This window comes from Acipenser ruthenus, chromosome 1 (assembly GCF_902713425.1).
Source record: "Acipenser ruthenus chromosome 1, fAciRut3.2 maternal haplotype, whole genome shotgun sequence".
NCBI classification, from domain to species: Eukaryota; Metazoa; Chordata; class Actinopteri; order Acipenseriformes; family Acipenseridae; genus Acipenser; species Acipenser ruthenus.
In genome coordinates this window covers 46,128,635-46,143,093 of record NC_081189.1, presented here as the reverse complement: position 1 = coordinate 46,143,093, position 14,459 = coordinate 46,128,635, and the positions used below count along the sequence as shown (strand labels likewise).

At 38.5% G+C, this 14,459-nt stretch overlaps 1 protein-coding gene across 3 annotated transcripts in view; it reads right to left on the bottom strand.

Annotated features, from left to right (window-relative positions):
• Positions 1 to 589: 589 nt before the first annotated feature.
• Positions 590 to 14,459, bottom strand: part of LOC117421404 (amyloid-beta A4 precursor protein-binding family A member 1) — a 103,984-nt gene continuing 90,114 nt past the window's right edge. For all 3 annotated transcript variants that reach the window (XM_059025759.1, XM_059025754.1, XM_059025751.1), the window contains 4 exons: positions 7,147 to 7,359; positions 4,372 to 4,491; positions 3,906 to 4,046; positions 590 to 3,273 (listed from right to left, as the gene is read on the bottom strand). In XM_059025759.1, coding sequence (XP_058881742.1) covers positions 3,202 to 3,273; positions 3,906 to 4,046; positions 4,372 to 4,491; positions 7,147 to 7,359 — 546 coding nt within the window. In that variant the 3' untranslated portion in view covers positions 590 to 3,201. The remainder of the gene's footprint in view (positions 3,274 to 3,905; positions 4,047 to 4,371; positions 4,492 to 7,146; positions 7,360 to 14,459) is intronic.

Genomic DNA, 14,459 nt, shown 5'->3' with positions numbered 1-14,459 from the left:
GTCACTTACAACTACGTCTCACCCGAAAAACGGAGCACAAGGAAGTTAAGTGACTTGCTCAGGATCACACAATGAGTCAGTGGCTGAGGTGGGATTTGAACTGGGGACCTCCGGGTTACAAGGCCCTTTCTTTAACCACTGGACCACACAGCCTCCTATACTGTGTGTGTGTGTGTGTGTGTGTGTGTGTGTGTGTGTGTGTGTGTGTGTGTGTGTGTGTGTGTGTGTGTGTGTGTGTGTGTGTGTGTGTGTGTGTGTGTGTGTGTGTGTGTGTGTGTGTGTGTGTGTGTGTGTGTGTGTGTGTGTGTGTGTGTGTGTGTGTGTGTGTGTGTGTGTGTGTGTGTGTGTGTGTGTGTGTGTGTGTGTGTGTGTGTGTGTGTGTGTGTGTGTGTGTGTGTGTGTGTGTGTGTGTGTGTGTGTGTAAGTGTAATTTTTTGCATGAGATGTTTTATATTGGATTGCAGGATAGAAACAATTTCAGTTAATATTACATCCTTTACATTTTGGAAACATCATAGCAAATACCAGATGTGTCCTGTCAAAAACCAGGGGATATCCTCTTTCAAACAAAACCAAAAAAAACACATCATGCTTCTGCAAGTCTTTTATTGTTGTAAATAATGTTACAAACATCCTTCCTCTGGTAAAGGAATGTAGCTCAATAATTGTAACATCACAGAAAAGCAAGCAAATAAATAAACATTGCTGTTGCTTTACATAGTGTTTTTAGACATGTTGACAAACAAAGTTAAGAGTAACTACATTCAAAAGAAGTGCATTATTAACACTAGAGTTGCCAAACTGACAAACCATCACTGACTCAAGTGTTTTACAAAGGACAACTTTGTTACATTACAATACTCTACTCTCCCAATGCTTTACAAGGGTTTCTATTGCACCCCTTTATAGAACAATGGTATACTTCATAATCTAGCACTGTGCTAAATATATTCTTTAATTTCACAAAATCATCTTCAGTTATTAGAAACATTAAAAATCAAAACACATCAGAATTTGAAATGATCTTTGATAAATGAAAAGTCTGGCTTTAATAATTTAAACTGATTCATGTAAGCTAAATCAGAAAGTGAGATTACACATTAAGGCAGAAGAATTTTCTCACTGCAGTTTCTTAAACTATGCACAAATTATGAGCATATTGATTAGTTCCTATAATGCCAAACTCAGCCCATATACTTTTGTGTTTTAAAAATTAGAAGAAAAAATTAAGGCCAATGTATTGTAAAATCAATAAAGATTTAAAAATGGTCAATTACAATATTATACATAATTGCTTAACCGGGAGAATCTATGTTGTCAGACAATTTGGTGCTAAATGCAGCAGCTTGCCAACCCCATGCTAAATTAAGTAAACAATAATGGCAAGCACTTTTTAACACTTTAACACTTCACATCCCTGCCGGATACGTAGTGCGTTGATGTATACAAATACACAATCATCACAGATAACAGTGGGGTTCTTGTGAGTGACCAAGGGAAAGAAGTCAGTTGGGACAGTAAAGCACAAAAGTATTAACAAGCTCTCTATATTTTGGCCCATTGTCTATTCCTTCTGTTTAAAGGTATTCAATTTGACATCAATTTTTTTTTTTTTTCCAAGTATAGGAATGTTGACATGATTTAATGCATGCACTACATACATGTCCTTTTAAAGAAAACCGTGATTCTTGCATTAAATTACCTTGTTTTTTGTCTTTTTTCAAAAAAGCTTGCTTAAAATCTGAACTAATTTGCAGATTATTACCTGGATTTGCTCTTTTTAAAATATGTTTTAAGATGAAAACATCCAAAGAAATATATATTTTTGTATTTGCCTTGTTTAGTTCACTACTTACGATACAATTCAGATTTCTACAGTATGTAAGCAATACATAAGCTTGCATTTCATATTTATATTGTGAAACAGTATCTGCTGACAATGGCATCATCGTTCAGGAATCCTTTGTAAAACTAGGACAAAAACATGAGGATAATTATGAGGCAAAATACTGTTTCCCAGTGGATTATTCTGTTTACTGTTTTGTACCACTTGGTGCCAGCAACTTTAAAAAAAAAAAATAAAATAAAATAAAATGCTCGTCTGGCTTTCTCTTGAAGGATCGGAATCCAGTTGAGACTAGCCTCAAGGATTGTTTCATAATGAACACTACATGAGTGCTTCCCAATTAAAACCTTTAATTGTCTTTTGTATGCTTCATTGAATCAGCAGATAGTAGTTAATGATGTTTTAATGAATGTAAAAATCAGGAGGTTTTTTTCAGATTACAGTAATAGCTGAAAATGATGGCCAACAGAACAGCAGTAAAACAGAGAAACAGTGTCTGCTTGAAAACAATGACTCTCATTTAAGACATACTGGTACTTGAGACTAAGCACTTTGTCATAATGTAACAAGCCTTCAAAATAAATTGAGAGTAAAATTAACCACTGTACTTTTACCAGCCTGTGACATACTTTATGATGCATTGCAAAGCAGTACATTGTTCTGAAATAATGCCCCTTTGGGCAAAATATTATTTGAAGCTAGATAATCATGCCAAGCAACAGTAGTAGTGCAGAAACGTGGTTTAACTTTGCTTTCTAACCTTTAACATTATCTGCACAAACAGAAATCTAAAAGGACACCTTTTTTCAATAAACAGGTGTGTTGTTATTGTAAATAAGCAAATAATCCATGATCTAGTTCTGTAAATAACACATTTGGACCTCTAGTCACAGCTGCCTTTTAAAAATGTAAACAGAAAACTATTAAATGATCTTCAAATTAATTTACAAAACTATTAAATGTAAAAACCTCCCTTATTCCTGAAACTGTAGATGGGTGAAAGTACTGCCTTTCTAGAATTGTAAATCCTTGTAAACATGAATTCTTTGTTAACACAGCCAAGAAGAAGCTGGTTATCGATCTGGGAGAAGTGCAAGTGGTTGACTAGCTGAAAATCAACACGCAATAAATGTTTCAGCCCACTGTATGGGATCACATAAAGACGCGATGGTGAAAAAAGATGCCTAAGTTTCACAAAATGACACAAACAAACACAGTGGGAAATGTTTCTCAAAATGACACACACAAACACATTGGGAAATGTTTCAGTGGACACAGAAATGCAGCACTATAAACACGACCACAACTGCAATAACAAGCCCTCCATGCATGTGAAGACTCCGGGCTTGTCAGCCTCAGATGTAAACTGGCTGTTCCTGGGCAGTCAGCAGTCTGTACATGGCAGCTGGCATTGTCTTCATGTGGATCTAGGGTAACAAAGCAAACAAAACAAATAAAATATGGTTGCTTGAGAACAACAAGAAATAAAAAAGTATTGGACCCATATTAAACATGTTTTTATTTTTATGTAAACAAAAACAAAGCATCCCCAGGGGCATGTAAAGGAACTGCTTGTAAAAATAAGGTAAAATGGATAGTGTGTGCGGTACATCATTGATAGAATAGAACTGTGTAACAACGACCTACATTATTTACAAGGCTGTATGTTAAAACAATGTTAGAACTAGTTCATTTCACTACACAGTCCCCTCTAATGGATTTGTATGGAAAGAATCATAGAATACAGCTCTATACTGAGAATGAAGTCAGTATCTCAAAGCAGTCTTCATCATCTGGAAACTAAAAAGTATAAGCAGTTGAAATAGTGGAAGCAGGTTTACAAGAACATACTCCCTTGACATGGATGCTTATTTAATACATTTAATTAATCTCAATGACAAATTCATTAGATAACATAAGGTTCTCACACAAGGATTGTTAACAGGGCAGTAATTACAAATGACACCGCTGTTGTAATCTTTGCAATGTTTATGTATAAATGCATTGCAATTGAACTTACAACTTTCATGCCTATTGAATGTTGTTATCTGCTGCTTACCTCTCCAACAGCGTTTGACAGAATGTGCACAATCTTCTCGTGTGGTGTTGCCACAACACTCTGTCCATTGATTTCAATGATCCGGTGACCAACTCGAACACCACCACGCTCTGCTATTCCACCCCTCATAAGGCTACAGATCTAGGCGAGGAGTGGGAAAGGATCATTTTAGGAACAAATACTAGCCAAAATCCCAAGGTTTAATGATAAAACTACAGCTAAAAGGAGAGGTCTATAAAAAACATATTTCTAAAAAATAAATAAATAAATAGCTAAAATAATTTTCTATTAAAGAATATTAAAATGTAACCTGCCAGAGAAAAAGTAATTATTAAGCTTTGTGCTACCCAGATTGCTTCATTTTTATCCTTCACATTTTAGTTTGATCAACATTCATGCTAAAACTATTATAACCAATCCAGATCACTTTAATATATTATTTAATAACAATTGCTGCCATACTCACAATTCCATTCTGTACACTGAACCCCAGCTGGTATCTCAGGTCAGGTCTTCTGATTAGAACTGTTGTTACTGGGGGACATCTCACAATATTCAGCTTTATTCTGGACTGATTTTTTAATCCCTAAGAAAATAAAGGATACAAGAATAACTTACTTGAAGTCTTTATTTATACAGTGAGTTTGGAGCTTGTAATGTTTTTGTTTTCTTTTCTAAGGTCGCATAGACTATTGGTTATAGGTGATGACTCAACCTGTTACCTATTTTTTTTTAACAAAACTGCAGTGCAGATATCATATTACAAAACCTTTTTAAGTGCAGTCATCGCTGACAAGAGAGATGGGATGGTAACTGAAGCCAGAGCATACATACTTAATAAGGTTCTATCAATCTGCTTCATTGCTAGCCTGTCTTATATGACTATGGTTGTAAGACACGTTTGCCAATTTAACCACAGCAGCCTAGTCTTCACCAAGAGCCAAGTACAAAGCTTTCCAAACCTCTTCAAGTCAGGCGATCACTGCTCTTGTTACATCTGCAATTGTGTCGAGAGTTATGTGTCAGAGTTAGTAAACTGCACAAATGAATGTATCTGAGCTTAAAATTAGTTGGGGTTAACCCAGGCCACAGGCCCTAGGAGAGACACGTATACCAAGCTACCAGTTAGGCAAAGCAACCGAGTAGTGGAGAACCAAGGATTAGGTGATATATGTTTTAATCAGTGTTTGGCACGTTACTGAAAAAATAAGTAACTTATTACTTGTTTCTTCGGGAAAAAATAAATAAATTATGTCCTTACTTATTACTTAATGATAAAAAGTAGCCTGTTATATTACTCGTTATATTGATTTCTCTTGTCTTGTCCTGTGAAACAGTTATTGTAACTATTGTTTACTATTTAACTGTATGTCTGGTCATTTAGTATAACAAACAAACAACTTATAATAATTGACTGGATATAGCAACTAGTAAATTGTAAGGCTGGGGTGATGCCTAATTTTTCACCATTAATATATAGTTTTCCAAAAAAGCTGATGCATCAATTCATCAACTTTAGGACAGGGTAAAAAAAAAAAAAAGAAAATTAACGCATGTAATACATGTGAAGCTGTGGATTACTGTGCAACATTGATAGTAAAGGTTTAAAAACTATAGACTGATTTAAATTACATCAGTTTGTACATATAATAATAATAATAATAATAATAATAATAATAATAATAATAATAATAATAATAATAATAATAATAATAATAATAATAATAATAATAATAATAATAATAATAATAAAAGATTTAATCATTTTCTTAATCAAGTTGTTTAAATCCATAACAAGCGGTTTAACAACCAATCCAGCGAACAACATAACGCAGATTCAGTCAGACCTGAGGAGAGCGGGGGAAGCTTTGAGCTAAAATCCAATAAATGAGTGCCGATTACAAAAAAACAAACAAAAAACAAACATCCCTTTGCTTAAAACCTTTACACAGAAACAATGCACAGGCTTGACTATCGATAGTGTTCAAACTATCCGATGCATCGCCTCAGCCTTAGTAAATTATAATCATTACAATACATGCGACTTTGCGCAAGTCATAAGGAGTGCAATTTTTTTTTAAAAAGAAAGTTACATAAAGGCTTTTATAAGAGAATAGTGAGCGTTAGTTGGGGAAAAACTGACAATGTAATCTATTACTTAAAGTAATAGATACACATGTATTTTGTAGATACATACTTAAGCATCAGTTATACATCTCGTATGGATGCAATTTGAGTTCTTCAAAGCGTACATTTAGTCAAACTATTTTGAATGTTTTGTTTACAAATCTAAATAGTCCTTGTTGTATCACATCAAAAGGAGCTTACGTTACTGAAGAAGAATCTTGTTTATGTACCTGTCAGGATCTCTGTTATGACTTTATTAAGCTCTGTACTCAAGCCAGTTAATCCTGATTGCACGAGCGCAATGAAAGCTGTGTGCAGGGTTCCCATGTGTTCAAGGAAAATAGCAGTTATGTCTTTAGGGACTGCCGTAAGCCGAGTTGTTACTGTTTGCGGTTTGACGTCGTGTGGTGCTAACTGTAAATACAATAAATAGCAGTTCATATTTACGGTTACAACTGAACTGAGATGTACTTTGACTTTAAAAAAAGAAAAGACTACCAATGTAGGTGCACAACAGAGAAAAGGTAACGAGACAGGCTCTTTTATTTTTTGTGGAAAGGAATGCGTTACCCTAGCTCTGGTTTTAATTCCCATTGGGCGACTGTATCATTTTAACTTAATTATACAGTGCTTCCATTCATGAACAACTGGACACAAATGGGGTCCACAGTTACAAACTAGTGGCTTATGCCTTGGAAACCCATTTCATGCTTCATACCTTCAGCCCTGAATCTGTCTCCACTAACTTCCACTCCACTCAACAATGTGTCCTCTGGTCCTGGTTTCTGTTCTAAATTTGAAATTGTGACTGGGGTTGACTTTGTTGACCCGTTTTAGGAAGAAAAATAGTACTGCTCTTTGTAACATTTTGTTTTACATACTTGTCATGGGGTTTTGTAAAGGAAACTGTCATCTGCTGGTCACATTTTGGTCTTTGAATGATATTTCTGCATAGTATAGTACCCACGTAGCTTCATAAAGAGTTTAAGAGGCATTGGACATACTCAAATGAATATCCATTACCACTGTAAGCCATGGGAGCCAAGGAGAGAAGGACTGAAAAGACTTAACGGCTCTTCAAGCCACTTACATTGCAAGATTGTTTTTCCTTTACCTTTATGATGGTCTGACAAGTTGAGAGTGGCAGTCCCACCAGGCTGGTTCCATTGATGGACATGATCTGGTCCCCGATGTTGAGTCTCCCAGACTTCTCTGCAGGACCGCTGTGCATCATGTTGGCTATAATGACAGTGGGCAGGATGGAGCCCCAGCCAGACTCCACAATCACCACCCCCAGAATCTCACCCTTCTGCTTCTCAATGTAAACCTGCAAGATAACACTGCTGTTCAGTTTACTCTGCCTTCTACCACCTTTATTTCCCATACCTCTTCAAGAGGTTACACAATTGAAACAATCCAGTATACCCTCAATTCCACTTCAATATCCAAATCAACATTTACAGTGCCTTGCGAAAGTATTCGGCCCCCTTCAACTTTGCGACCTTTTGCCACATTTCAGGCTTCAAACATAAAGATATGAAACTGTAATTTTTTGTGAAGAATCAACAAGAAGTGGGACACAATCATGAAGTGGAACGAAATTTATTGGATATTTCAAACTTTTTTAACAAATAAAAAACTGAAAAATTGGGCGTGCAAAATTATTCAGCCCCCTTAAGTTAATACTTTGTAGCGCCACCTTTTGCTGCAATTACAGCTGTAAGTCGCTTGGGGTATGTCTCTATCAGTTTTGCACATCGAGAGACTGAAATTTTTGCCCATTCCTCCTTGCAAAACAGCTCGAGCTCAGTGAGGTTGGATGGAGAGCATTTGTGAACAGCAGTTTTCAGTTCTTTCCACAGATTCTCGATTGGATTCAGGTCTGGACTTTGACTTGGCCATTCTAACACCTGGATATGTTTATTTGTGAACCATTCCATTGTAGATTTTACTTTATGTTTTGGATCATTGTCTTGTTGGAAGACAAATCTCCGTCCCAGTCTCAGGTCTTTTGCAGACTCCATCAGGTTTTCTTCCAGAATGGTCCTGTATTTGGCTCCATCCATCTTCCCATCAATTTTAACCATCTTCCCTGTCCCTGCTGAAGAAAAGCAGGCCCAAACCATGATGCTGCCACCACCATGTTTGACAGTGGGGATGGTGTGTTCAGGGTGATGAGCTGTGTTGCTTTTACGCCAAACATAACGTTTTGCATTGTTGCCAAAAAGTTCGATTTTGGTTTCATCTGACCAGAGCACCTTCTTCCACATGTTTGATGTGTCTCCCAGGTGGCTTGTGGCAAACTGTAAACGACACTTTTTATGGGTATCTTTAAGAAATGGCTTTCTTCTTGCCACTCTTCCATAAAGGCCAGATTTGTGCAGTATACGACTGATTGTTGTCCTATGGACAGAGTCTCCCACCTCAGCTGTAGATCTCTGCAGTTCATCCAGAGTGATCATGGGCCTCTTGGCTGCATCTCTGATCAGTCTTCTCCTTGTATGAGCTGAAAGTTTAGAGGGACGGCCAGGTCTTGGTAGATTTGCAGTGGTCTGATACTCCTTCCATTTCAATATTATCGCTTGCACAGTGCTCCTTGGGATGTTTAAAGCTTGGGAAATCTTTTTGTATCCAAATCCGGCTTTAAACTTCTCCACAACAGTATCTCGGACCTGCCTGGTGTGTTCCTTGTTCTTCATGATGCTCTCTGCGCTTTAAACGGACCTCTGAGACTATCACAGTGCAGGTGCATTTATACGGAGACTTGATTACACACAGGTGGATTCTATTTATCATCATTAGTCATTTAGGTCAACATTGGATCATTCAGAGATCCTCACTGAACTTCTGGAGAGAGTTTGCTGCACTGAAAGTAAAGGGGCTGAATAATTTTGCACGCCCAATTTTTCAGTTTTTTATTTGTTAAAAAAGTTTGAAATATCCAATAAATTTCGTTCCACTTCATGATTGTGTCCCACTTGTTGTTGATTCTTCACAAAAAATTACAGTTTCATATCTTTATGTTTGAAGCCTGAAATGTGACAAAAGGTCGCAAAGTTCAAGGGGGCCGAATACTTTCGCAAGGCACTGTAGAAGGGCGATATTAAGTTAGTGCAACAGGACAGCGTCATTGGCCAGGCTGCTTCTACCAGGAAGTGAGACTCAGACACAGAAGGTACAGTGAAGAGCTAATGCACACATTTAATAATAATAATTATAAAAATAATACACAAAAAACAGGAACAAAACAAACGGCACAAGGGCCAAAACAAAAGGGTATACAAAACACTTACAGTACTACAGGACAAGACACGGACGTAAATACACAAACGAGACAGGACAGCACGCAACATGAAAACCTCCGCCTCTCACCAACATCAAATCCAACACCTGTGATCACCTTATTTATACACCACATTCCCACCAGTTTTTACATTTTAACTCCCTCCCTGACACCCAATAATCCACCCCCACCCCCCCCACACACACGTGCTTCAGCAGGGCTTTCGTTTTCGCCCTGCCACACTGTTTAAGTATTTAAGTTACCATTAGGTCCTAAAATGTATTAGCTAGAAAAAAAAAGTTGAGGTCATTAAAAATATCTGGTCGTCTACATGTGTTAATGCCAATTGTGCTGTTTGTTCAGTAACTTGTTCACAGTGTGATCATAAAGTTTATTCAGAGTCTCCTGGCTTTGTTAGAGAAGAAAGCACCATACCATTATGATATTCTAAATAAAGTTGCTGAAAGTAAGGAGTCTGGATCCAGTTGTTTGATTTCTACAACTTGTTGTTCAAACCAGAGACCAGTTGCTATTGCTGTTGTGGTTCGTATATTGCCGCTGGCAGCAAACACTATTCTTGATTTATTTGAACTTTATTTGCTATCCTGCTATATATTGAAATAGACAGATTAGTACAGCGAGGAAGCAGATTTAGTCTACACAACATTCAGTGGGAATTTACATGAACAGAGATTTTCTTTCATCAACCATGTCTTTTTTTATGAAAAATATATACATTAATAATGTATTTACTGATTTTCCAGCAGATTAATTTGGAACAGAGATTAAACATAGAAAACACTGCTTATCAGCCCCCGATCATAGTAAACCAAATTATAAAACAAACCAGAAACTCCTATCTGAAACATTGGGACATAGAAACAAAATCCCAAAATAAACTTGATTGTTATCGGTCCCTAAAAAGAAACTATACCCTAGCAGAGTATCTCTCCACTGTCAGAGATACAAAGCAGAGACAGACCCTGACCAAGTACACGCTCAATGACCACAACCTGGGCATAGAAAAAGGCTGACACAGGCAGACCTGGTTGCCCAGAGAGAATACTCTGTGGTCACTGTGAGACCGTAGAGGTCGAGACAGAGATGCACTTTCTCCTACACTGCAATAAATACAATCAAACAAGGGAAGTATTCTTTAATAAAATAGTAAATGCCCATCCACTTTTTCCAAACATGGCAGATCCAGAAAAACTGGCTGTACTCCTAGGGGAGGGACATACAGCCCCACTGGCTGCCCAATACATAGCCGCCTGCCACATCCAAAGGGCCACACAGTGACACTCTGCATAAGGAGCACAACATGGGAGGAGAGTAAATGTATTACTTGTAGCCACTGTATTATTTATTTTTTTATTTATATTTATTATTGATTTATATTATTTTCTTTGATTATTATTTATTTTTTATCATTAACAGTACTATTCCCCCTTCAACTGTATCACTTTTTTCTTTTGTTCTTTAATTTGTTTCCAACCTCCCCTTAATCCTCTAATTTATTTGTTTTACTGTATTTTATAAATCAGTTTGTTTATGAAATTTATATATATATATATTATATATTGTGAGACAGCAGGGAGGGGGTTAAAGCCTCCCTGAAGAAAAACATGTGCGGAATGCACATTTGTTTAGTTTAATTGTTTTTGGTTTATTGTTGAATTGTTTTGCTTTTCTGTTAATCAGTTTTGTTAATTGTTTTATTGTTTAATTATCCCCTGCACCTGGGCGGTAATTGGAAATTAGGACCAGGTGCAGGGTATAAAAGGGAAGCAGTAAGTTTGCTCGTGGCTGCTGAGTAGAAGGAAGCAGGAGAGGTGCTCTGCTTCCAAGCAGTCGTAGAAAAGTAAGAGCTGTTGCTCCAAAAGTGGGAGCAGGCAAGGGTAGCTCCGCAGTCTCCCGAGCCAGAGGGGGAGAAGCTGCCGCCGCCAGAGCCAGAAGGGGAGGAGCCGTCGCTTCCGGAGGCCAGAGGGGAGGAGCCGTCGCTTCCGGAGCCCAGAGGGGAGGAACCCAGAGGGAAGGAGGTGAAGAGCCCGCCTTCCTCCACCTGGTTCCCAGCTCCGCTCCCCCCGAGCACCAAGACGTCGCTGCGCTGCTCCCAGACGTCGCTTACGCTCCCCCTGGTCACTGCTTCGCTTCCCCTTGGTGACCGGACGTCGCTACACCGGGCCCCAGCTGCAGACCTCTGCCCACTGCTGCAGCCTCCAGTGCCCCGGTTGTCGCTCCGATCGCCCCTGACAAACCAGTGGGGTCCCTCGTCGCAGGTGCGCAGTCCCTACGTGGCGGGGCCGGGACGTGGACTGATCCACCCTCAAGTCCGCCCGTGGAAGAGGGTGAGAAGGGACATTGGTGGACTCGAGGGTGGGTGGTTGTGTTTTAGGGGAGTCAGTGTTGTACACTTGGGGGGAGGATGTGTGAGACAGCAGGGAGGGGGTTAAAGCCTCCCTGAAGAAAAACATGTGCGGAATGCACATTTGTTTAGTTTAATTGTTTTTGGTTTATTGTTGAATTGTTTTGCTTTTCTGTTAATCAGTTTTGTTAACTGTTTTATTGTTTAATTATCCCCTGCACCTGGGCGGTAATTGGAAATTAGGACCAGGTGCAGGGTATAAAAGAGGAGCAGTCAGAATGCTCGTGGCTGCTGAGTAGAAGGAAGCAGGAGAGGTGCTCTGCTTCGGAGCAGTCGTAGAAAAGTAAGTGCTGTGTTAAGTCAATGTGGTTTTTGTGTGTGTTGGGCAGGTAAACGGCTTAGCCGTCCTGCGAGTTAGTCTGGGAATAACCTGTTTAGTTAGCGCTCCAAAACGGAGTTAGGTTTTTGTTTTGTGTTCGTTTTGTTTTATTTTGTGTTTATTAAAAATACAGCATGTCAGCACAGAAAAAAATCCATTCTGGTGTACTGGGTCTATTTTTAAAAGGGCACGAACCCGTATGGCAGCAGTCCTTCCACAATATATATATATATATATATATATATATATATATATATATATATATATATATATATATATATATATATATATATATATGATGCAATGTATAGATACATGTATGTATTGTATAATTGCTTTGGCAACACTTGCTATTGTAAGTCATGCCAATAAAGCACCACTGAATTGCATTGAATTGATTAAACATAGTTTGAATGATAACATTTGAGGGCCCTTACCAGAGATTAGGGACCCCATATTGAGCAATCAGGTCAATTTTCTAATCATTCTTTAACAACTCAATCAAAGCTATCAAAAACATAGTGACATTGCATTTTACAACTTCTTTAAATTGAAATGCTTAGGTTGATTCTATTAATCATTCGCTACACTGCTTAAAAACATGCTCGAGTGTATCGTGACTTGTATCTTTTTGTTTGTAACTGTGTATCAAATCCTTCCTCTGCCTTTCTCATTCACCCAGGACACATTTGAAGACAGGAAGCTTTCTACTGGTGGAGCCTTTTGAAAAATACATTCTCAAATAAAAGAAGAGAAAGTCATAGGCCCAGATATTCTCTCGCAAAATTTGTGCCTCGCAAAAATGAGTGCTTTTGCACAAAAATTGACTTTTTCCAAACAGCACAAAACAGTTGCGAAGTTGGAAAATAGCAGTTTTTTGCTCATTTCGCAAACGTGTTTGTGCCTCACAAAACCACCTGCACATTCAATACCAATATAGCAGAAATGCACAAGAGCCTACATGTGAATGCGCAGAATTGGAATACTACATGACAATGGACTGTTAACAATACCCTGCCAAGCAGCTATCATAGGTGTACAGTACATACCGATATTCCGCAGATGAGTCTACACTTAAATGTAACCTGCACATGGAATGCAGAATCAAAGCTCAACACATCGGTAGCATTGGCACCCCCAAAGTTGCATGCCCACCCCCACAAACATATAAATAAGCTACTAAATGGAGAAATTAAACAATGTACCACAGAATAGTGTAGGCTATTTAACACATAACTTAAATAAAAATATATTGTAGCGACTTGCTAAATGGATAAGTGTCAACAGGAAGGAAATGGACAAAATATCTCTGTAGCATCAAACTCCACTCTTTATTTTACAGAAACGCGCCTGTCAGCCGGTGTTCTGAGTAGCTCTGACCCGTGCTCCTTACACTATACATAAACATATTTACAGAAGTGTGGAATGTAAAACAAACCCACAATGCTGAAAACACTACTCTATTCAGAAGCTCCAAAGATGGGAATCTCAGCATGGAGCTGGCCAAGAACTGCCCCCCACTCACCACTCACCCTGCTCCTACCACACATGTATGGCATTGTCAATAGCATGGAATGCAGATCATGGGTGTCAAAGTATGCTTCTGATATCAATGAGAAATAAATAACAATACTTAAAAAAAAAAGTCAGCTGTGTCCTTATACCTGAGTGTGGAATTACCGGGTGAGTGGCATGAAAAGGAAAGGGAGCCTTTGGAGAATGCAACTACAGGGAAATTTTACAGATTGAGCGCTTGGGCACTGCGGCCCTTTGCCAATGTTGCGGAGGATAGGGCACTTAGCTAAACACGTGTAATGGAAACATTCTGACCATTGCAAGCCTGTCACGCTTATCGCAAAACTTAGCCATTTTCATTCAAATTTGGCCTTTGGAGCAATCTTTTTGTGCTTAAGCATATGAAATTTGAACACATGCATACATTTGTACCTAATATTTATTATTATCACAGGCATTAGCATGGCTAATAAGCTAAATATTTAAAGGGCCATGTGACAGAAAGACAATGATTCTTGGTGGTAAATCTCCCTCCTGATATGAGAGGACGCTAAGTAACGGGAACAGAGTACTCTGGACTACTTGGCCTGACACTTCGTTCCGAGGGTTAAAAGGAAGTCGGTCATGTAGAAAAGAGACGGAGCTTCGGTACACTAACTCATTGACCCGGAGGGGAAATGATGTGGCAGCTGCAGATCATAAAAAGCAGCTGCAATCGTTTACCAAGGGGTCATGAGTGACGGTATAAATAGGGGTCGAAGCAATGTCATCTGTTCCTTCATTTTGGTTGTGTCGTTGACCTGGAAGGACCCATACTGTTGGTGAAATAATCGTGAGTGTTTGTTTGTACTGTCTATTGCTGAGTGTATTCACTAGACGGCTAAC